Source organism: Molothrus ater, chromosome 4 (assembly GCF_012460135.2).
Source record: "Molothrus ater isolate BHLD 08-10-18 breed brown headed cowbird chromosome 4, BPBGC_Mater_1.1, whole genome shotgun sequence".
Classification (NCBI taxonomy): domain Eukaryota; kingdom Metazoa; phylum Chordata; class Aves; order Passeriformes; family Icteridae; genus Molothrus; species Molothrus ater.
This window is the reverse complement of record NC_050481.2, coordinates 39,913,432-39,937,213: the sequence shown is the minus strand read 5'-3', so window position 1 is coordinate 39,937,213 and position 23,782 is coordinate 39,913,432. Positions and strand designations below refer to the sequence as shown.

Below are 23,782 nucleotides of genomic sequence, written 5' to 3'. Positions count from 1 at the left end.
CTAATAAAGGCATGTCTAATAAAGGCAGTAGAGCCTCTAAGGAGAGCAAAGCTTGAGATTTGGGTTGGGATGCCTAATTTCTCCTGTAAGAGCAGGAAGAAGTCCCAGGTATTTTATTATCTGCATTACCAGTGGATTGTAAATACTTTAAACTAGCTCATTCTTCCATTTATTTTGAAGACAGATAAGTAGGATGCCTCAGGGGAAGTTTTTCCATATTTTCTGATCAATATTCACTACTCAGATATCAGCTTATCACTTTCACATTTCTGAGAGGTGGAATGAGTCAATTTTATTTTTAAAAGGTTCCTCCCCTCCTCTACCTTGTCATTGCCTCTGTGCTGAGAAGCTTTTGTAGGTGATGGATGGATGTGAAATGTTTCTGTGTAATGTGGATAAAAGCAGCCTATATTGTTCTATGCCTCAGTCAGAACATAAACACTGCAGCCAGCACTTGCAGTGAACAGCTACCAGGTATCCTGGTTTATTGAAACAAACAAAAGAAGAAGAAAAATGTATCTAGACACACTTAAAGGTAATGTTTCATTGGTGAAGAGTTCAAAGGATGCTGAAGCACAAGCCCAGAACCTTAGTGGTGTTACAGGAACACTCTTGGGAAGTAAATTAAGAAAGGTTTATTTTACTTTTCAGTCTCCGGTCCTGAAGTCTGAAGACTGAACATGATTTAGTATTAGTGAGAAGCAGACTTCAGGAGAAGCACTGTCACAAGTACTAGGCTTAAGACTTCAGTGGGATCAAAACCTGGCTACTACACAAGTGCTGCCAGCTCTCTGTGCCACAGAAATCATTGGACACTGCTTCTAAAAAACTGACTGTGTTGAATAGGGTGAAGTAATGTGGTGGATGGTCAAGGAGGGCAACACATGCTACACCATCCTCTGCATTAGCATTTTTGTTGGATCTACAGAAAGGTTTATACAGTATTAATTATATCTACTTCCTTCCCAGTAACAGTAACAAAATTTCAGAAATACTATTTTGACTCATTGTCTGGCATTATAATTATTTACATCTGATACATGTAGTCATAAAACTGTTGTTCTTCAGTTAAGACTATAACAGAGCTTTAGGAAATAAAGTATGAATTGGAAGATACAAGACAAATTAATTACGATTTTTAAATTCTTAATCTTTGAATATTTCTTTGTTCTCCACCAAGAACCTGGCTGAAAAGAAATGACAAGTAGTCACCTTGAAGGAGGTGAGTGTGGCCTCATTTCTCTTTGTAAATCTAGTCTGTTTTCCCTGAGCTCAATATACAGACTGTCTAATCCAGAGAACAGGCAAATCTTTCCTACATGAACAAAACCACCTCTCTAGAGAGGTAAGTGATTGTGAGCACATTCCTTCTCTGAGATTTTGAAGGAAAAGCACAAACCACCCAGGAACAAAAGACAAATTCCTCCTCAAGACACCAGCAGGACTCTCATATACTGCACATTAAAGCTAGTCTAACAGATGGAGGTCTCTGTAAGCAAGAGGAGAAAAAGAAATAATATGCTTGTAATAGGACACAATTTAATGGACTTCAGTGGTCTCCTGTTACGACCATGGCTTCTTTTACAACTGCAACTGTGGAAGAGCAGTGTTAAACACATAGGTGGTCTTCCAGAGCTCTTGGCTGAGATAACAGGCAATAAAGAGGACACCTTGAAGTTTCAATTTTCAGGAAATTCCACTGTGTATTTGGATTACTATCAAATTAGAAACTAGGACACTCATGCAGTTCTCAGCGAGGTTTAAAAGAAAACCTAAACCCCTATTATTAGTTTCTGCAGAAGCCTCAAATGCCTGCTGGAAATCTGACTTTAACTTCCTTTTTTCCATAAAATATCCCCTGTAGTAACTTATTTTCTTGAGAACTTTAGAAATGTATAGGTAAGGTTATGCAACTCAATCTATCTCCCAGAATCAAGCATTACAAAGAGAATTAAACAGTTTCATGTTCATCCAAAAAGGTAAATCATCAGGCACAGCAGAGAGCTCCTATGGGAGCCATGACAACACATCAATTGTAAAGCAATCAGGAAAGTCACCGGGAATAAAAGTCACATCAGGGATCACCAACACAACCAAGCTGTCTGTGCTTCACCTTCTCCACACTGAGTATAAACTACCTTCAGAAAGGCTGATACCCTAAGGGGACTGACTTATTGCCCAACCACCAAATTCTAATGGCTGACATTTTACTTGTGGATGATCAAGCTACTCCTAAGGACAGCAGTGAAATATTTAACTTAGGGGACTGAGATAAGGGTCACCTCAATTTTCACAGGGTTTGCTGTCCTCAGAGTTCGAGCTGGTGTCCGAGTCACATAAATTGTGCAAGGCTCCTCATCTCTCATGGCCAGCAGGACTAAAGCTGTCCAGGCTCTAGAATGCTTTCCTGCTCCAAAATATGATATGATTCAGCTGACATGCTCTGATGGTATTCAGAACACTGAATAAGTAATTCTGTTAGAGGGAGAAATGCCTGCTGTGTTGCTGTGATTTTTTTTTTTTGGCAAATTGAACAATTTCAAAAGAGGATTTGAGGACAAATTTCATAAGTGAATGCAAACTTTAGTCCTAGTGTCAGAGAAAGGTTGTTTGCTGAGAAATAACAGCTGAGCTGCTGCATTAAAATGTAACATGATCTAGGTTTGAGAGGGGTAAAGATGGCATTTTTAGATACTAGCAACTGCTGCTATTACATAAAGGCTGAGATTAAGGAGTACCAAAATTATACTTTAAGTAGAAGCTGAAACTGCTCATTTCAAGACAGAAAAAATGTTTTCCTTAAAAAAAAAAAGCTTTCCCCTACAATTGAGGCTCTTAAATTACCATTTAAATCAAGGAGAAATTAAAAGGGTAAAAATACTTGTTTTTTCTAGACTTAAAACATGGTTTAGGTACCACAGAGAAGAGGGGTAGGAAAAAGCCACATACATATAGAAATATAAAAATGTGTCTCTAACAGAATAAAGAAAAAGGTATGTACAAAGTCTCAAACAGAAAGCAAAAGAGAAGAAAACCATAAAACATGCTGGAAAAGAAGGAAATGTATAAATGGAGATATTTGGTTCTGCAAATAATCTCAATTTTTTTCTCCAATTTCAAGTATGAACTCGAAATTCTGAAGATTTTAGGTAAGTGAAACTAGGGTGCAGCATCCATAGAATACTAAGATTTTTAGTATCCTATTATGTTGTTAGTTTAAATGTTAAAATAGGTTAATTTTTTTGCTGAAAACCTAGCCACCCTGAAACTACCAGTAATTATTTTTATTAAGTCATTGAAGCTCATGTTTTATCCTGAATTCCTCTGGGTAAATAAATTTTCCCAACCTCTGCCACATTACTGCCAGTAGTGAGAAAGAGTCTGAGGAGAAGAACCTTGAATACACAATTTGAAGGAAAACATCCAGTTTTCATTCTCTCATACATATGAAGTGATGGAAACAAGAGGCTCAGGACCTGCAGAAGGCATCTTGCAAGCACATATAACAGCAGATAGTGGAAGTTTAGGAGGGGGGAAACCCTCAAATACTCAGTTCCAGAAATGCTCACTGTGAGTCACATGGGCTTCTGCCAGACCATATGGCAATATATGGAAAACAGACATTTCAGGCAATTATTAGGAAAAAGAGAGTAACAATATTACCTAATACATTAAAGCCAGCTCCAGCTTAACCTGAACTCCCTCATCTGTATGCAGTTTATTGCCTCATTCCACACCGATTAATCTCAGCTACTTAAGTCTAGGCAAAGCATGGTAACTTGCAATTAACAGTAGATAAAATCATGCCTGAGCAGTCCAAATTTAGTTAACATGTTATTATCAGCCCTCTTGAGTAATGATCTGTTGGGTCTGTGATCACCTCTTTACCCACTGTGTTTGTTCTTTCCCCTTGCTTGCCCTTTCTTTTTTTTTTCCAGTTTTCTTTCATACTGCTCCTTTGGCACAGACTTTAATTCCCCCTCTGATCAATTTGGGATTCATAAGCCACTAAGTACACTCTTGGAAACATTATCTCCAAGGGATGATGAAGCACTTCAAGGGATGATGATTACAGCAGCTCATCATTTTCTCCTGTAGTACGTGATGGTGAGTGCTGTCACAGCACACCAACAGGGTGGCTAAACACTGGCTGCAAGAACATGGGGAACAACTTATTTCTCTCTGCTTTCCTCAAGGTTCACACACTTTAAACTGGCATTGCCCCTTTTTATATGAAAAGATCAGCAGCAGTTCCTCTGGAGCGGAACATACAGTTTGAATAGTATCTGGTTCTGCCCATCTTTTATGAGAGGAGTGATTTTTTTGGGCGACAGATTGTTGAGCATTATGCATTTCTGAGGGGAACCTGACCCAAAGGGGTACATGCCAGTCACAGTTGTGCAGTTCCCACTTGCTGAAGGAGAAAATTATGTGTGGGATAAGCAAAGAATACAGAAGAAAGCACTGCTTAATGTTTTCTTACATAGTATTGAATTGGAGTTTTGCATACATAACATTTTCCCTCATCATAAATCACCCAGCAGCACCAACTGCTCAGAATCCACTGAGAATATCTTTCCTTCCAGCTGGTTTCCTAGGGAGACAACTTGACCCAACAGTCCTGACTATCAGACCTCCCACCTCACAAATTTTGAACCTGGTAGACAATTTCAACCACAATTTAAGTAACAGTAGAAATCTCTAAAGATAATTCTGTTCCTTTATGTTTGTAAAAAAAAAAAAGGCTCCAGTAGGGAGGAAGTAGTCAATTTGGGACTCCCATGAGAAAGAAGAAAAGGCTGAATGCAGCCTGTGGGGAGGGACTGTATGTGACAGACAGATGGAATTACAGCAGTGGGTGGGAATTAGTAGGAACCCAGACCTCATTAGTCCCACTGCTCAAGAAATAACTTGTTTATCTAGACACTAAAAGGTTTTTTTTTAAAATGTGCATTTTCTGACATTCTTCTATCATAACTTTTTTCTTGATTCATATCTAGCTAAGCCATTTTCCATAATTTCAGGGACTGAATCTATCATCTGTTGCCAAAACAAGTAAATCAAAACAAGTAAATCAGAGCTGTTTTTCAGTGGACTCTGTTTTGAAAATACTTTCTTTTAATTGACTTGCAGCTATCAAAGGCACAGAAATGATAGTGAGGATAAAAGCAACAATTTCCTAGCACAGTCTAGATTTGTATGAGTGTTTACTTGTAATTTTCTTACATCTTTCCTTTAAACTTGCTCCTACCATGAATTGCTTAATGATTTAGCTCTTTTCTTAAGAGCTCTGCATGAAAACATTTGAATACATTTTCTGTACTTCTCTTCAAGAGACAAGGACATTTCTTGGTGAATGCAAAAAAGAGTGCTCTATGTTATTATGACATTGTGGAAGTAGGGGCAAGAGAAAGAGAGAGAGGCAAAGAGGGAGGGAGAAGGAGGACTGCTTCACTAGGAAAAGTTTGAAAATCAACACTAAGACATATATTACTTCTTAAAATGCAACTGAAATGCTTTAAGAGCCAAGAAACTATTCATTGTATAGTGATTATTATTTGAGATGGAGGAATCTAATACAACTATCTTGAAAAAATTTTAAAAACCTCCCATTTCATCTGTAGTTTTTCCCATTTATATCAAGGTTTGGATGTCAAGTCTTACTTTCAGTATTACAAGTTCTGAAGAAGATGATTAGACCACAAGCTCACTGGCTTGTCCTCAGTGTTGCAGAGAGTTCTTTTACTTTATGAAAACCTGTGTGTCATGCTATTTATTAGGACTAAACAGAAAATTCAAACTGTGGGTATCTTTAGGACACAGTGGAAAAACACCTTTTGTTTTCAGTCTCTGAGGTGAGTTCTAACAAGAGGGCAATCCTAAAAGGCCAATATACCATAGTGTACCCTAATTATAGGCCAGTATTTGAATGCTAAACACATTCTGTAAATTAAGTGATGGAAACAAATGTACTGATGTACACACAACTGTCTTACTTTCCATTTTCAGATGAAATTTTAAAAATCATCAGACAGAATAAATAAATTGGTCTGAAAATAATCACATGTTGCAAATTCCTAGCACTTACTCAGAATTACTTATTTTTCTAGAGCAGTGCATGGTTTTCATTCTGGTTGCTGAACACTAGCCTGGCATAAGATTGTGTTTATTTGAAGCACACCTTACCTGTGTCTCTGGGATGATGGGACTATCTTCAGGAGAAATTCTAAAGAAAGTGGATAAAGGCGATGACACGATAACAGGGTTTGGCCTTACAAATCCGCTTAGGTCACAACTGGGAATGTCATTCTCTTCCTTCTTCATGACAAGGGTGTCCATGACATAGAAGACATTCCAGGGAATCCATACTGTGTGATACTGTGTCAGGAACGGGGATCGCTCAAACACCAGTGTCAGTGAGGCACCACCATTCGCTACCAAGTCAAACCTAGGGAAAAACCCCAAGAGGGCTAGCTAGTCAGCAAATTCCCAAAGCCATCCACAGCCTCTATTCTACTGATTGATTCTTCATTCCATTGTACTGCTCTGAATGCAGAATGGCTCTACTGGGAACAATGGAGAAATCAATTAAATTACATTACATTATACTCCACAGAGAGAACAGAGAATTTGGGATGCTGCGTTTAAATTAAGCAAGTCCTTCTACTTCGAAAGTATATAATAATCAGCATGTTTTACATTTTAAGAATGTGCAAAGTACAACTTTAGTAAATCAGATTCCTAATGTCTTTTTTTCCCCATTATTTTATTATCTCAGTTTTACAAGCAGCTCTTCAGTAACACCTTTGCTGTCTTTATGACTTTTAAGTGCTTCAAAAGGAACTTACATTCCATCCTGGCGAGTGATTGTATATCCATAGTCTGGATAGTGTAGGAAAGAAACATTGACTCCAATGAGTGGTGTTCCATCAGCAGTTAATACTTGGCCTCTTATGACAGATGCAAGACTATGAAAAAGATGCAGGATCAAATTACAAGTTTGGGGGATTTTGTTCTTTTTGCATGAATAAAAGCTAGTGAGTGAACGCACACACATCCACCCTCACGCACCCCCCCCTCCCCCCAACATGCTATCAACTATCATTTAGAAAACATTCCTCAGATTCTAACCCTTTTACAAGTTCACATAATTTACACTATATAAACAAATGCCTTAGAATCTGCAGATAAAAATTTTGTTTCAGTATTGTTGATTTTACTTTGGTTTATTTTGTCTATACAGTGTTACTAAGAGCAGAAATTAACTGAAGAATTTTAAGAACTTAGAAACTCTATATGTTCCCACTATAAGTCATATTTCTGGCAGACTCTTAAAGAAAAACGTACTTTTCAATTAGTATCAAAGCAATCTGTAAAACTGCAGGGACTATGAAATACAAAATTTAAAAGAGCAATAAGGAACATTGGTGCAACAACTTTTAATCAACTGCTGTGCCCAAACACATTAATGCTGTTAAATTACTGCAAACGCAGTAGTTCTAGTGTAAATCATCTTCTTTCACTCAGTGAGATCCCAGACACCTGCTTCCTGTTACTGGCTTATTTTCAGGTCATTACTGCTTCATAGAGCACCAGTCAAATAGTTTATGCAATTATACTGTCGTGCACTTAACAGTTCTATTACATTAATTCATAATTTATATTATTTAGTGAGCTCAGTTTAAAAAGTGCAGCTTTGCTTTTCCTTCTGAAGTGTTTTCATTGCTTTGATATATTTCCAACTGTGCTAGCCCAAATCAACTGGTTAAATAAAGATTTATTTAATCATTAATGAAGTGCCCTGTTAGAATACAGATACTAAGCATGGCAAGTACCTTCTGTAACCTAGTGGCACTGGTAAATTGAATTTTGCAGGAAATGAGACAAAACAAGCAATTGGATATATTAAGCGAAAAGGTCTTTGCTCAAAATCCACACCAGAAATTCGCAGTCATAGCAGATTTCCCCTCACATGAAGCCCACTCTCCAGTTTGTTCTGTGCTCATGAGTACAGGACAAGTCAGGCTCACCTCTTGTTGAAAGGGCTTTCCCCAGGTATGACGTGGGTGCTGTCAGCTCCGATGAGGAAACTGATCCGGTCATAGAACGCTTTGGCAGCTTGCTGAGATGGAGACTGCTGGCTTTGGCTGATGATATCCTGGGGATCAGGCAGGCCACGACAGTAAGGCTGGTTTTGGCAAGAACTCTGCAAACAGCAGTCAGGATCCATACAGTCAACTAGCCCATCTGTTGGCAGAAAGTCACACAAATGAACAAACTCTTCCTCCTGCCCCTGTGCATTGGAATGAGCCAGCCAGCAGGGAGATGAAAAAAATTATGTAGTATGAAAGAATACTCATAATTAAGATTTTAATGAATTCACTTTCAATTAAAGAAAGAGAGTTTGTTTCCACTGAGTTCTTAAATTCCCATGGAAATCCATGCAAGCTGAATATACTCGGTATCCTCAGTATCATGTAAAAATGAACCTATTTATTTAATACTTTTCTAAAAACATGCTGAACAAACCAGAAAATGAAGGCACTCAGGCTCTGCATACACTGTTAACTTATAAATATTAAACATTTTAAGTGGGTCTAATTAGCTTTTATGTGAGGTTATTTGACTTGCTAGAGGAAAGAAACAAGTAACTCCCACTCTGCTGTTTTCCTCAAGTTTTTGGTAATATCTATGCTGCAAGTAGCTTTAAATATTTTACAACATGCATCAAGGTGGATTCCTTTATACCTTGGCAGAAAGATTTTCTTGCTAGGGGAAAGGCAATTTCCACAAAATTTTTTACATGAAAATGTATGAGAGAACAAAACCTGTATTTAACATTTAGATTTTATTCTGAATAAACGGATGGGAAATGCTGGCCAGTATAAACAAGATTTAAACACATGGGTGCTTTTATGGTTATGTGCTGAAACATTCCCATATGTGGAACATTAGATCTGTCACATTCCCGGAAATCTAATTTGATCAAAGATTAAAATCAAGATCAAATTGATAACTACTAATTTGCTGTAAGTAAAGTCATAAGGAAAATGAGCCTGGAAATGTCAGCTACAGAAAATTTCTAGATGAATGTAATCTGGTATCACAGAGCTGATAATTGTTTCCCCAAAAGAACAGCAAGACTGAAATAGCTCAAACATTTTATTATTCCATTTAGATTAGAGAGGGAGCTTGCTTGCTGCACTGAACTGAAAAATATACCAATGCAGCACTCGAAGGAAACCCATGACTGCTTGTCTCACAAAAGAATCTGCCTTTAGAGTAAAACTTCTTTCTGAAGGGAAAAATAGCATCCATTTTTGTTCAATCATATGTTGAAAGAATGTAAGTAAACAGAGATCTTCTAAAGGTATTCTTCTAAGTATTGCTGTGCTATGTGGATCAGTTAGAGGACTGGCAAAATAGTAAAGGAGTGGGATTTCTGTTCTTTTGCACATCTAAAATTCTTATTTAACTTGCCTGACTTTGAAATCAGTTCAGGGAAAATAAAAGGGCTGAAAAAAGCATCATTAAGTATATCAAAGTTTGAACATTTTTAAGAGACAAGAAAGAACATTGATTTTTCCTGGGATGTGGATAAGCCAGAGGGTCACATTGCCATTCAGCTAGACACTGACAGGCTGGAAAAATGGGCTGCCAGGAACCACATGAAGTTTCCACAATGAGAAGCGCAAAGTCCTGCACCTGGAGAGGAACAACCTCCTGCACCGTAACAGAGCTTTGTGGAGAAGACCTCGGAAGTCCTGATGGACACAAAATTAACATGAGCCAGGAACACGCCCTTGCAGCAAGGAAGGTGCCAACACCATCCTGGTCTGCTTTAGGAGCACACAGCTCTGTGTGCAGGCTGGGCTTTCTGCTACAAGAGACATGGACATCCTAGAGAAAGCTCAGTGAAGGGCCATGAAGAGTGTTAAGGGCTTGACACATCGCTCCTACATGGAAATGCTGAGAGAGAGTTGAGACTGCAGAGCCCGGAGAAGAGAAAACTGGGGAGGGATCTCATCAATGCATACAGATACCTGATGGGAGGGTGTAAACAAGGCACCTTCCAGTGGTGCCCAGCAAGAGGAAAAAGGCAATGGACAGAGACTGAACAGCAGAAAAATGTTTTTTTATTGTGAAGGTGGCTGGATACTGCAACAACTTGCTCAGGAAGTTGTGAAGCCTTCATCCTTGGAGATATTCAAAACTCAACTGGGTACATACCTGAGCAACCTGCTCTAGCTAATCCAGCCTTAAGCAGGGAGTGGGACTCGATGGTTTCCACAGGCCTTTCCAATCTCAAATAGGGTGTGACTCTTGTGTTTTTCTAGTCTCATTCTTGTAAAATATGAAGCCCTTTCCTAGCTGAAGTACTGGCCTCCCTTGTTGGTTTTAACTCCAGAAGCCTGGATCAGTGTCAAAGCTGGGGGTACTGATGGCTAAAAGAATATTTTTGGGGTTTTATTTATCTGAATGGTCCCCCATGCAATATCTGGTGCAGTTGTCAAAGAAATGCTCAAATTTCTCCATTCGTCTTTGTTAGTTTATAAAAAGCAAATGTACATCTGGAGTATGGTCTGCAGGTCATAAAACTGCATGAGATTGACACCTTCTGAACTAATCAGCTGGAAATGCATTTTTACAAGCCTCTCCACTAACATCAATCAGAGAAAGAATCTCATTTTCACCAGCCAAGATACAGGGATATGCTGTTTGTTATTTTCCTGTGGAGTTTATCAGTAACTTGCCCAGGCGAGTGACGGATGGTTATGAATCTGACTCCTTATAACTTGAGAAAACATTTTTCATTCCTTCTCTGCACTTATGTGGCTAGAGCTATCTAGTACCACTAAGCCAAGTGCTCTATTGCACTGTGTGAAGTACAGTAAAATTTCCTTTCTGAAATGGCTCTGCAAAATTATTGATGAATTTTGTTTAGCCTGAAAAATATGAGACTTAGTTCAACAGTGCCTTGTCAGTTATATCACTCAAATATGACAGTGAAATTATAAAGAAAATAGAAACTCCTACAGGCAGCTGGATAGTCATTATCAGTCTCAGAAGGCTATTTATATTTTCTTGTTCTAGATGCAAGTGGTTCTGTGTATGCAAGATGTAATGACTACTTTATTATTTTCTTCCTCAAAAGCTAACGTCTTGCTAATGCAAAAATCTTGACTAATGTTACTTTTCCCTTTGTTGGAAAATGCACTGAATTGCAGTGGAGCAGGGACTGGTGATAAAATCGCTTATTTAGACAGATTCATAAAACTATCAAAACTCTGCTCTCTTGAGACTCCACTGGAGTTCTGAATCCAGCTGTGGGTCACCCAGCGTAAAAAGGACAAGGAGCTGTTAAAGTGAGTCCAAATAGCATTATACAGGCCAACCACAGCAAAACAAGGAAGATCACTGGGGGCTGGAGCACCTTTCCTATGATGACAGGCTGAGTGACTTGGAATTGTTCAGCCTGAAGAAGAGAAAGCTCCAAGGAGACCTTGTAGCATCCCCCAGGTGCCAGAAGGGGGCCTGCAAGACCTGGAGAGGGACCTCTGGCAAGGGCAGGTGGTGATGGGACAAGGAAGAATGGCTTTCGATATAAGGAAGAAATTGTTTACTGTGAGGGAGGTGAGGCACTGGAACAGGTTGCCCAGAGAAGCTGTGGACTCGCCATCCCTGGGAGTATTTAACACCAGGCTGGATGGTGTTTTGAGCAATGTGGTGCAGTGGAAGGTGTCCCTGTTCATGGCAGGGGGGATTGGAACTAGATGATCTTTAAGGTCACTTTCAACCCAACCTTTCTCTTCTCCACGCTCTCTTTATGTGATTAAACGAGAGGAGTTAAGACAGAGGATCCCCACAATGTGTGTATAAAAAATAAGATGTATCAGTGGGACTGCTTGCTTTTGAATGGAATGAAACTGCTGGAAGGAAGAGAAGTAGAGGGACAAAGTAAGTCCTGGGCAAAAGATCTGCCAGTGTCAAGGAGAGAAGGTAGTCAAGGACCTACATAAATCCTATTCTTGGCTGTTGTTGATTATAGTTGATTAAATATTTAGGCAACAAAAGTCTCCATAGAGTGAAATTCAGTGCCTACATTGGAAGAATATAGTTCTGGAATTATGATGCTGGCCATTCCACCAGGACAGTTTTGGTGACTGCCAAACCAAGGCAAGAGACAGGAAAGGAAAGAAAACTATAACCAAATCTCAGTTATCCTTACATGCCTCAGTTTGGCAACAGGCTATAATGAATGGACTCAATCATAGACATCAAAATGACTGCTTGTAGGAACAGCTGGTCAGAAAAGCCAGAAAAGTACAAAAAGCCCTTGATTTATTCCTGAACAGTGTGCAAGGACTGGAATTCAGCTTTGCTGTTGAATGAAGAAGCCTAAAATATGAATTGTGGGGCTCCAAGTGAGTTCTCATTCCAGAAAGAAATCTTGGAGGCACTGTGGATAAGTCCCATGATATATGAACCCAGCATTCACCATAGATGCAATCAAAAAGCTGAAGAATAATGGGAAGTGTCAGAGCACAAGCCAGAGAACTTGAGCATGCCACAGTATCACTCCTAGTTCAAGTAGATACTTCCGGAGATTTCCTTAGCTTGGGTTATCTTTGCACTTAGCAACTCTTCTGATATTGAAAACGTTCTGTGGCAGTAATTCCTCACTTTAATTCACAGCCTGTTAGCATACAAAAGAAAATGTAAGTTCACATCGACCCTATTACAATGCTTTGCTAAGCAAGAGCTATTAGCCACTATCAGAGAGAGGCCCTGGTTTAGAAAACCTTTAGGCTGAATTTGCACTATCCTGTGACGTCTGCCAGAAACAGGCTGTCCTAGACTATGTAAGTAATTAAAAAATACAATAGTTCTAAGTATGCTTTGCTTTATTACAGTATTTATTTTAATTTCAGCAAAGAAAGAATATTAGTGTCCCTTAAATCTTGCTTGTGGAAACCTGTAACTACTCTAAATAATTGGATAAGAGCTAATAAAAAGCAAACTTAACTAAGGAGTCTGTTCAAGAAGCACCCATCTAAACTAAAGAGTAAACAGCCACTCTTCCTGTTTCTTATTCTTTCTACAGTGTTAGCAAAGCGTGGCCCACTTTGTTCAAGTACAATAGTGCCACCTTTTTTCCCCAAGAAGACAGGCGTATTCCACCCACAGACAGCTCTGACTTCCCTCTCCTCAGAAAGTCATTAGGAGTTTAATTCAGGCTAAGATCTGCTTGATGCACACTTTCCTTGTGGGATGCTAAAATGTAAAGAAAAATTCAGTCAAACACAGGGGAAAATAAAGAGTGAGCCTTAACGAGAGAAATTATTTCCAAGACTCTGAAAAATCTGTATTAAAAGGAAGATAAGCAATAATCATCCCATCATATGTCAATAATATCTAGAAGGGAAAATACTCAGGTATGTCTTGATGCCATTAGGATTTCCTATGGAGAATATTCCCACTGGGATCCTTAAGATGCTCATGTTCACAGAATTTGAATAAGCAGTCCCAGAAAGAGCAAAGAATCAAAGGAACAGCAGAGACTTTTATTAATGAACAGTGCTGATATTAATATATGAAATATATTCTACCCAGTGTAGGATAAAGTATAAACACTAACCACAGCATATCAAACAGACAACAACTGAGATAACTTTAATTATGTAACCACTGAGCCTTGTGAGATGTGGATCACACTACCCGCAGTCACACTATAAATTCAGCACAAGTGCTCAGATAACCTAATCTCCCATGATAAACAAATACAGCAGAAGAATACTTGTGCCATTCCCTGTAGCTGTCTGAAATTTTAATGGCTTGCTGGGAGATTAGTGGGTTGATTGCAGGAAAGGGAAGTAATACTTCTTCTCTTTCCAGGTAGCTTACAAAGGAGACTTTCTTTCCCTAGTTTTGTTAGGGATACTTCCATTTTTAATTTGATTTGTTAAATTTTAACCCTTCGCAGCCACAGTTAAAGACTGAAGTGAATATGCACTGTATTGAAGCATATAAATTAAGATAAATGCCATTGACAAATAGCATTATACAGGCCAACCACAGCAAAAAAGAGCCTGGACACCCCCTTCCTCATGCATAGCTGCATAATGATGTCCATAAAGGCAATATGAAAAAAGGAAATGAGAGAGAAAAAAAGGCAACAAACTATTAGCATTAGCTATTTTTTCCTCAAAATCATTCTTCTGTCTTTAAGTCATCCTGTTAGATTGTTCTGCTCCAATTCCTTGTTCCTTTTCCCCCAGAAAGCCAATATTATTTTCAGTCTGAAGGAGCAACTTCTTTTCTCTTGTTCCATTTACAGGCATTCCTTGTTCTTCTTGTTCACCTTGTTCTTCTTCCTCCTACCGCTCCATTACCAGCTCCTGACTCTTGCTGCCATATGTCACATCCTCATATGATCTTTAACATTTACTGTATCTGTTTTAGTCTACTGTTGGACTTTTAATGTATTTTTCCTTCTTCTCCCCCTACATAATCTATTGTTTTCTCCAGGTTGTTTATACTTCCACCTAGTTTCTTCTCCTCCTCACCTCATGTTTACAGGTTTATCTTTTTTCCTTATCTTGTAATTCCTTGGCCCTCCTGAACTTAATTCCCCAAACAAGCACATTTCTGCTGGAATCCGGGTCAGACTGCTTAGGCCCCTAAGCATGGAAAACTGCCTTAAAATGTGTAATACATAATGGAGAAGGATGACAAGCCAAATGATGTGTACAGTAATAAACAGCAGCACAGTTTTAACTGTGTTACTTATTTTCCTCAGGAAGTAAATGCTGCTCTTATTTATAGCTTGTGATGTGTAAGATCCCAGCTGCAGTAGGGATAGGAAAGCAAAGAGTCAAACAGCAATTGCAGAGACATACGCAGTCTAAAATGGAAAGACAAAGTCCCAGATGACTCTATCATCATCCAGAAGCCCTAATGGAGTTTTTATCTCTTCTCTGAATCTGAAGGTGTTAAGCAAAAAGAATTGATGAGAGAAGGGGAAGAAAGACAGACAATAAAGGCATTATGCTAATCTAATATTGGACTGTATTCACATTAAATCTTGTTTTTGTGGGGTTTTTTTATGTGATTCTGGAATCATGCTAAGTCACAGCCCCTCTTAGCTTCCCTAGACTACAACAATAATCACAGATTGATTCTTTAGGCTAGCAATCCTGCCTGCATCTTGCTGCAGATTGTTACCTGTCACCTGAATGACAGACTATGAAAAAGTAAGCCAAAACAAAAAAAAAGAAAGACTTCTGGGAGCATCCTGTCAGTTTTATGAACATTCAAAAGCTATAGAGGGGTAAGACCTCTGTAGGCTAGGTAACCAACTGTTTCCAGCAATTGCATCACAGTTCAAAATGTGAAACTCCCAATTTGGCCTATTCTCTTGGGACAATTTCCTTGTGAGGTCACTGAAATTTTGAACTCCTTCCTCTTTTCCCCTCTCGAACAGTTTACTGAGTTGAAACTATGTTTTTTTCCAGTACAAAAGAACACTGCAGGGAAACAAAGGTGACACCTATCTTTTCCTAAGTACACATCTCACCTGTCACACACGGCTTGTTAGGCTTTGCTGATATGCCATAAAGAAGCACTGAAGACCATGGCATATCCTTACAGAGTAAGAGCGAGTCAAATGTGTGTATAGTTCTCATGGCAGTGTTTAATCAGCTGACTGAAAAATCTCTGTTCCTCAGCATGTTCTCCCCAGAGTTCAAGATCCAGTTGGTGTCTCTTACCTCCTTCGTTGTCCTTACTGTCAGTGCAGAGAGTTTCCATGGCTACGTCACAACCTGCTCCCCTCCATCCTGGCTGGCAGACACAGTGCCAGCCATTCTGGTCCAGTGTGCATCTCCCATTGCTGTTGCACAAACCAGGGCAGCCCTCTGTTGAAACAGACAAAGAAGAAGCACAAGTGATTTAAATATTGCAACAATATAAAAAGAAAAAAAAATACAAACAAGGGACACTTACTGGGAACAGGCCTTAAGAACAGCACAAATACTGTAATTGCACATGGAGCGGAACAGCAACATTACCTGGGGAACGTAATTCTTAACAAAGTGGCATCTTTGATTGGCCTGACACTTGAGACACCACTTACCTGTACAGGCAGGAAATAAATGCACCAATCCTCTAAATACCTGCAGGCCAGACAAAATTAAGTTTGGTTTTTTAATTTTTTTTTCAAAGTAACAAGAGATGAGTGCATAGTGCAAACACAGCTGTGTAAAATGGTACATTTTTCTGTGCTCATAGAATAGATAATTATTTGCTCTATGCAGTATTGATTAATTACTGGCACCAATGATTAAGCTCCCTGTTACTATGAACAAATCCCTCCAAATTCTTAAGCAGGAAAATGGGTATGATTTAGGCAAGTAATAAAAGAGAAGGTTAACTTTATCTGGTCTCAGAGTTGCCGTGTATTCATGTGAAATTACAGTGTGTTAAATAATTGCACAAAGTATAGGCCAGTTTTAATGACTATACTTTATGCCAAAAATACATTCCTTTTCACAGAATAAGCAAAGCCCAGGAATAGTGAAGCAGCTTAGCATCTATTCTAACAAACATTAGGATTCAGGCTGCATACGGATGGGACAGGACCAACAGGATTTCCAACTCAATGTAATAGCTGTGCGTATTTGATTACTTAGGACGGACAAAATGAAATACCATAAGGACCACAATAAACATTGATAGACTGAACAAAAACACGGTAGTGACGTGCTTCAAGACAGATAGCAGAGAGTGATTTTTTGTGACAATCTCCCTAAGGCTTTTGTGCTGTTACCTTTATATCCTATCTTGTCTGCTTTTATGGCCAAGGAGGGAAAATTTGGGAAACAATTAACATAATTTAATATATCCAAAATCGATAATTGTTTTCAGTCTAACATTGCATTAAAAAAAAACAGTATCTGTCACTTCCTAGTGATGAAATCTGGCATGCAGCCAACATGATCTGTATGAGAATGACAACGCCATAAATATGTAGATTTCGGTGCTTCTTATCTATGACTGTGATAAGACACTGACAGAAGCAAGTACAGATATGGCACTAACTATCTTAAGAGAAGTGGCTACAAATCAGGTATTTCTGGACACAACAATTCTCTGTAAACTTTCATCCAAAAACCCTAAGTAACTGGGTAAACAATTCTTCGCTTTTTAGAACACCTATCTCTGTCAACTAACCTACTGATCCATTGTGTTTAAGCTTAGAGTGGTTTTTCAGAAGCAAGTTGCTTTTTTCTTCAAAAGAACTTTGAATTTACTGATTCCTTTCAACCTTGTAGCTCCAAATTACAAAGATACAGAAAAAAGTTATAAAGGGTGCTTAACTCTTGTCAAATCACTCTTATAAGGCAGAGAATCAGGAAAACCTCTTGTGAGGAAGGATGGGTATGCTACAGTTATGGATGTTGTGCCATCATGCCAGGCTGAAATTAGTCTTGCTACTTTTATTCTTTCAGACTGCAGCTGCTAATAGTATTTGTTAATGTACTGAGATCTATTTTTTCATAGCATTTCTTCTATTTGACTTACAAAAGACTTACATATATAATTGCAATACTGACAAAGCAATTTAGGAGTCAACTGGGTACACTCAAGACTTATTGTATGAAAGCCTGGATATTGGCATCAATATTGCCATATTCTAATGAAAAAACACAAGGAATAGGGGAAGATACTGAGGGAAAGAGGGGTAGGAATATTTTAAACATTTTTCTAAATCAATTTTTTACCATAACTGAAGATAAAAGAATCTTTGCTGTTTCATGTTAGGCTTTTGCATCCTTGAACCTCTTAATTGAAAATGTTGCATAGACTAAAAAAGATTTTTCTAGATTCATACAAGATACAAGTCATAATTTCCTGTAGATTTTCTACATTCAGATAATCAAAAGCTTAAAAGTCTCAGGAAATCTATTGATATATCAGTATATAAACACACACATCTCTATAATTAATCTGTTCTTTAGAACTAATGACACTTGTTCTGTGACAAAAGTATCACATGGCTTTGTTTCCTTGATATTTAGGGTTTTGTAGGCAGAGGTTCAATGACAAAACTAACAAAAAAAAAAAAAGGTACCAAACAGCAAATGAATACTATCTTCAGTTATTGGTTCAGATTAAATCTAATACATGTATACCATTTGTTCATAAATGTATAATTACTGATAAAGTGTTACCATACAACAGAAGCAAAATTTTGAGATGAGTTGAAAGCCATATGAGTTATATATATAATCCATGGAATGTATGTAAGAGAAGATTCTTTTGCCCAGACTAGTATGTTTTTAACTATATATTAATATTAAAAAAAACCCCAAGACAGAGATAAAGTAGTAGATAAAGGCATGTCAAAGAACAAATATACAGTACCTTTCACTATCTTATCCAAATAGTGAGCTTGAGAATTAAAAAGAAAAAAAAAAAAACAGACAGACATTTCAGAAGTGTCACACGAAACAAGAATTGTTCAGAATTCACATGCAAATTAAGCAGGTGCACCTGACATGAGAGGTCTTACATTACAAAATGAAAATGTATTTCAAGGCTTTTAAAAATGCAAGAAATTCTCTTTTCAGCAAGCATCGTCATGAATCAATGAAACTGTTTTAGAAGGTAGGCCTGCAGAAGCAAAAGGGAAGCTACATTTCTGAGACTACATTTTCTTCTGACTTGTCTTCCCATGCTTTGATTTTTTTTATATAACAAAAATATAATCAAAGCTAGCTTAAAAATTCGATTTTCAACACAACATAAGAGCAACTCCTTAGCATATGAGCTTTAAAAAACCAACCACACAGGAAGATTTTTGATTTGCAGGTCACTCATAACTCTGACAGCATAACCAGCACACTATCTTAATTCTCAATGGATTAACAGGATTCTTAGGAGGATTTTTTTTCTTCTGCTTCAATTCAGTCACAGTTATTCTTCTAAGCACACAAACCAAGTATGTAAAACAAGCTGAATTGTAAATAAGGGGTGGAAGAGGGCGTACTGGGGTTAGTAGTGTGATGATCCATTTAATTTTGAAAAGCAGGTGAAAATTAAACAGGCTTTAGATTTTAGATGTATAAAAATAAATAACATGGTATATACAAGAATAGCAAGACTTCTTTTTGTAAGTTATGACACTTAAGATTTCACAAAAGATTTGAGGAGGCAGATGGATGAATGACATACAGAGCATAAGAAGGATTTCAAGCAGCAGGGCCCACGTTTAATACATGAGACACAGCACAGATGGGTAACATATTCCCTCCTTCCTTCCAGGAAACAGACATCAACTGCAGTTGTGTGAAAGGGGTTAATGTCATACAGCAAAGCCACCAGGTCCACTGCAGGCTACCAAAGCCAGCCAGCCATGCCCAAGGAGATGGGAGAGTGCAGACCATGGCAGTGGGGACAGCCAAGCTGAGCCAGGAATGTTGGACTCCATCCTCTGGTTTTACTGGGGACAAGGTCTCTCAACACAGCCCTCCCAGCCTCTCTTTCCTTTAAAAATTGACTTTCCTAAATCCCTGATGGATGATTGCCTCCCTGTCTGGCAAGTTCTCTGTCATTGCTAGGATCCCTTTGGGTGGGTAACAAAGGCCTTTCCAGCTACAGCCTTTCCTGCAGTTTGGATGAAGAGAAAAAAGCTGCTCTGGACTCCAAGGAGGGAGGTGATATATATCAGGAGGCACTGCTACAGCTAAGAGGAGAAACTTTTCTAGTTCCTTTTTCTGTAAGAAAGTGCCAGGTGTCCACTACACTGCTTTTTTCTGCTTTTCCCCTATAATGGTGAGGTTAATGCCAGACAAATTAAGATGAAAACATCAATTACAGAACATTTAGAGCAGCAACAACAAACTAGGTAGCTTTTCACATTAATCACAAACAAAAAGAAATATGATACAGCTACATTTCAGGGTGGATCAAATTCTTCTCTTACTCATCCAGTATAATTCCCCTTGCTCCTACACAGCTTAAAACACGGTTTAGTATGTGTGGAGGAAAAATCAAGCTCTATTTCATAAAATGAAAGCAATCAGGTCTGTCTGGGGAATTCATCTATCACCAGTAAAACATTAAATGCCTCTTAAAGTGTAAGGATAGGTAACAGAACATTAAAAAAAAACCCTAGGCAACTGAAAACAGTCCCTGTAATCCCAGGCCCTCCCCACTATTTATTTTCAGAATCCAATCTTCATTAAAAAAACCCAAACAAACAAACAACAACAAAACAACAACAAAAACCCCAAACCAACACCCCACCCCCCGTGCCCAAACCCAAGAGAGATTAGGAAAATAATGTTCTTTTCAGATTTTCTTTTTTATCCAGCAGTCTTATAAGAAGTTAGCTCCAAACCACAAAACTGTAATTCTCAGAAAACAAGTTCTACCTTCCAGCATCCCTTTTACTCATGGTCAGCTGACATTAAGGACAATGTTAGAAACTGTTTTGGTTAATATGCAGCATTGTAGAAAAACCACAAAGCAGAAAATGAATGACAAAAACTGTATAACTTTGCAGTGAAGTTTAACTAGCCATGCTGTCTTCCTTATCTTCATGGCACTGCAACTGAAAGAGGAATGAACCTGTGTGGAAATACAAAATATAAGCCTTTTCCCCCCTCTGTATAGAGAATTCTAGGTGGGATTTGAAGCACTTCAGTAGGATGGAGCATCTCAGCAGGCGCTTCTTGCAAGATATTTACACATCTGGCACATAAAGGTTATCTTACATCCTTAAAAAATCTAATTACAGACCAGACAATACACCTACAAGAGTTTTCTTGCAGAGTTTAAGACTGTGCCATTTAAATCTTGCTATTATCTCCAGAAGTAGAAGGACTTTGCATAACTCCAAGTGGAAAAAAGAAAAACAAAAATGAAGATATAAGATTTGTACATTTTCTAGGCTACTCAAAGCGCAAGAAGATGTAGTGGCATTCAAAATTCATACAAAATAAAACAGAAATGATGCCATTAATCTGTGTGGGTCTTTATATAAATATGTGGCAGATAAATGATTTTACAAAGAAACAGTAACAGTCAGGCAAATTCACACTTAAGACAGCATATTTCTTAACTAGTCAGAATCCTGACATTAAAAAAAAAATTATTTAATGTCTCCCATTAGTTTCCTATCAGAGATGTAAGCCAGTGTCTTCCTTACTCATATACTGCTTCCTCCAGTTATGACAGAATAGCCTAAGAATAAAAGTACATATTAAATCTATTTATTCCAATCAACTCCCATTTAAATCAGCATGAGTCACATACCCATTGATTTGATGTTCCTTAATTGGTCCTTATAGCACTGCTTTATTCTGATTATTCTGTCATTTGGGACAAATGGTGACATGCTTCTAAATGCTGTACAGTGAATTTATATCTCTGTTAGTTTAAATCATTACTCTCCATCAGATATCTTCACCCATCATAATCTTTGTAATCTGTACACTAGACTGTAACATACCCCATGCTTTTGTAATGCATATAGAGGCCTGTTACAGTGTCAATTCAATAGTTTGAGAGTCACGAATTACTTTGCCCTTGCCTCATTTCCACTAATACAATCAGCTCTCTCCCTTCCTTACTGCATTACCACCTCTTCCTCTAAAAGAAAACAGAAGGAGAAAATAGAAAGAGAAAAGAGGACCAAAGAGGGGGGGAAGAAAAGAACCAAGGTAGGGAAGAAAAGAAAGGAGAGATGATGAAGAAATAATTTCAGTATCAGCAACAATGAAGAACGCTGTTCTGCTCCTCTCAGAGCAAGTTCTGCTTTGCTTCATCTCCTCATCCCCCACAGCTCCTTACTGCACTTCCCATTCCCTGGTGAATGACTGCATAAGGATCTCTGCTGCCCACACAAACTTCATGCTCTCTGCAGGAACATGTGAAAGACATACCTTGCATCAGTCATGTTTACATTCCTACATAACCTTGCACCAAGTGTCACACAGGGAGACAGCAGGTTTTTCTTGGAATGAAAACTGACTGTAAGCAAACTATGCTATGTTGTTACCCTATTGTTTCCCTTAAGCTTTCCACACATTTATCTGTTTGTTTAAAGGTAGAAAGTTTTAATATCTTCACTTATTTTTATTAATCTTTTGTAATTGTATAAAACTTTGTTTACAATCCACATGCCAAAAAACCCTGAACACATTAGAAGAATACCATGATAGTAGCCATGTTGAGCATCCAAAATTTAGGCAGTGATGGGTTTATGGCTACCTGTGCAAGTTTTATACATTTTTTCCCTTGTGAATGTGCAGAGCTCACGGTCCTCATTCAGCACTCATTCTCACACAAACAACAAACAGCTGATGCCCTAGCAGGCACACTATGCTGACCTAAACAAAGAAGCAACAGTTCTCTTTCATTTTCCTCTTACCTTCCTCCTTAAGTCACAATTATTTAGCACACTATCTTCATACTACTGTTGTGAAGAGAACTCGTGTTCTTACCTCATTTTACCAGTAACTAAAGCATAGAAACATCAGAGTGAGAAATCTCCATTCACTTCACTACAAGCACCTCTGATGTGATTTTCTGGAATACTTAGAATTATATAGTATTTCATACAGGAACCAACATTTTAAGCAAATCACACATGTGCAAATCTTGTTCCCAGAAAGTGAAGAGCAGTCAGAGAGAACTTCTTTACAGTCTGTACTTGTGAGCAACTAACAGAAAATACATGTTAGAATCAAGGGTGGAATCCAAGTCTTCATCCTTAACCAGTTCATCCTGTGCATCAGTCTCTTATGAACATTACTTTTTACTCCCTGTGCAGCCAAGTAGTGGCAGGGGATGAGGCACACACTTTATCAGGGGTTTCACAAGCATTTGCCAGCAGAAGAAGAAACTTACTGAAAGCTTTAGAGAAAATGCAGTTTTAAACAAGTTTTGCTGCTTGTTTTGGGAGAATTGGTACAAAACTCAGGGCTGACAGTTCTGTCTGGCTTTTCTAATCTACTCAAGACTCAGTCCACAGTGATTTGCTTCTCCTGATGTGGCTACCAGATCACCCTCATTTCCTCGCATTTCCACCCAGCCACAGTTAAACTATTTTGACAATTAAACCCACCTTTTGAACATAAAACCCCAAATAAGTCTCGCATTATTTAAAGCCAGCATTTCTTATCCTAGGGAATACCATACTGATTCCTTTAGGCAACTGCTTTCCCTCCCAAAGAACAACTAAAAAAAGCATGCATCCATATGCAAATTCAGAGGCGCTCGATGCCTCTACCAAAAACTTACAGAAGTCCAGAATTCACAAAATTTTAAAGCTACTCTTGTAGCCTGTCTTTAGAAAGGTTTACTCGTGTCAAATTCAGCATCTCCTACTGTGTTTTCTGCCTGGCAAACTGCTTCCTAACTTGGATTTGTGCAGCTGATTATTCCTAAGGATAGAAGCCAGCATTTGTTGAATTGCACCTTATTTTTCTGCATAGTCTGTGCTATTTGTTAAAGTAATTTAAAATTCTTGTCCTGTCTTCCAAAGTGCTTGGGGGCAGCAGGCTTTGGTATCATTTGCAAATGCAATTCCTTCTATTCATCACTGAACAGTACTGAAAGCACATGTTCTTCCACTGTAAGCAGCTCATAGTCATCATCCATTCTCTGAGTTTCTAAGAACCTTGTCTTAGACAGACCATATGTTCAGAGCATTGCTGCCAATAGAGGAGGATTACAAACACTCTCCCCTTTTGATACTTTTTTGCTCCTAAAT

The 23,782-nt window shown here is 38.3% G+C and overlaps 1 protein-coding gene across 7 annotated transcripts in view; it reads right to left on the bottom strand.

Moving 5' to 3' along the window:
• TENM3 (teneurin transmembrane protein 3) overlaps window positions 1-23,782 on the bottom strand; it is an 880,089-nt gene that overhangs the window by 48,072 nt on the left and 808,235 nt on the right. For 5 of the 7 annotated variants that reach the window (XM_054514645.1, XM_054514647.1, XM_054514648.1 and 2 more), the window contains 6 exons: window positions 18,427-18,453; window positions 16,829-16,846; window positions 15,771-15,917; window positions 8,031-8,247; window positions 6,849-6,968; window positions 6,187-6,448 (listed from right to left, as the gene is read on the bottom strand). In XM_054514645.1, the coding sequence (XP_054370620.1) occupies window positions 6,187-6,448; window positions 6,849-6,968; window positions 8,031-8,247; window positions 15,771-15,917; window positions 16,829-16,846; window positions 18,427-18,453 (791 nt within the window). The remainder of the gene's footprint in view (window positions 1-6,186; window positions 6,449-6,848; window positions 6,969-8,030; window positions 8,248-15,770; window positions 15,918-16,828; window positions 16,847-18,426; window positions 18,454-23,782) is intronic. The other 2 variants (XM_054514646.1, XM_054514649.1) reach the window with 1 other exon arrangement.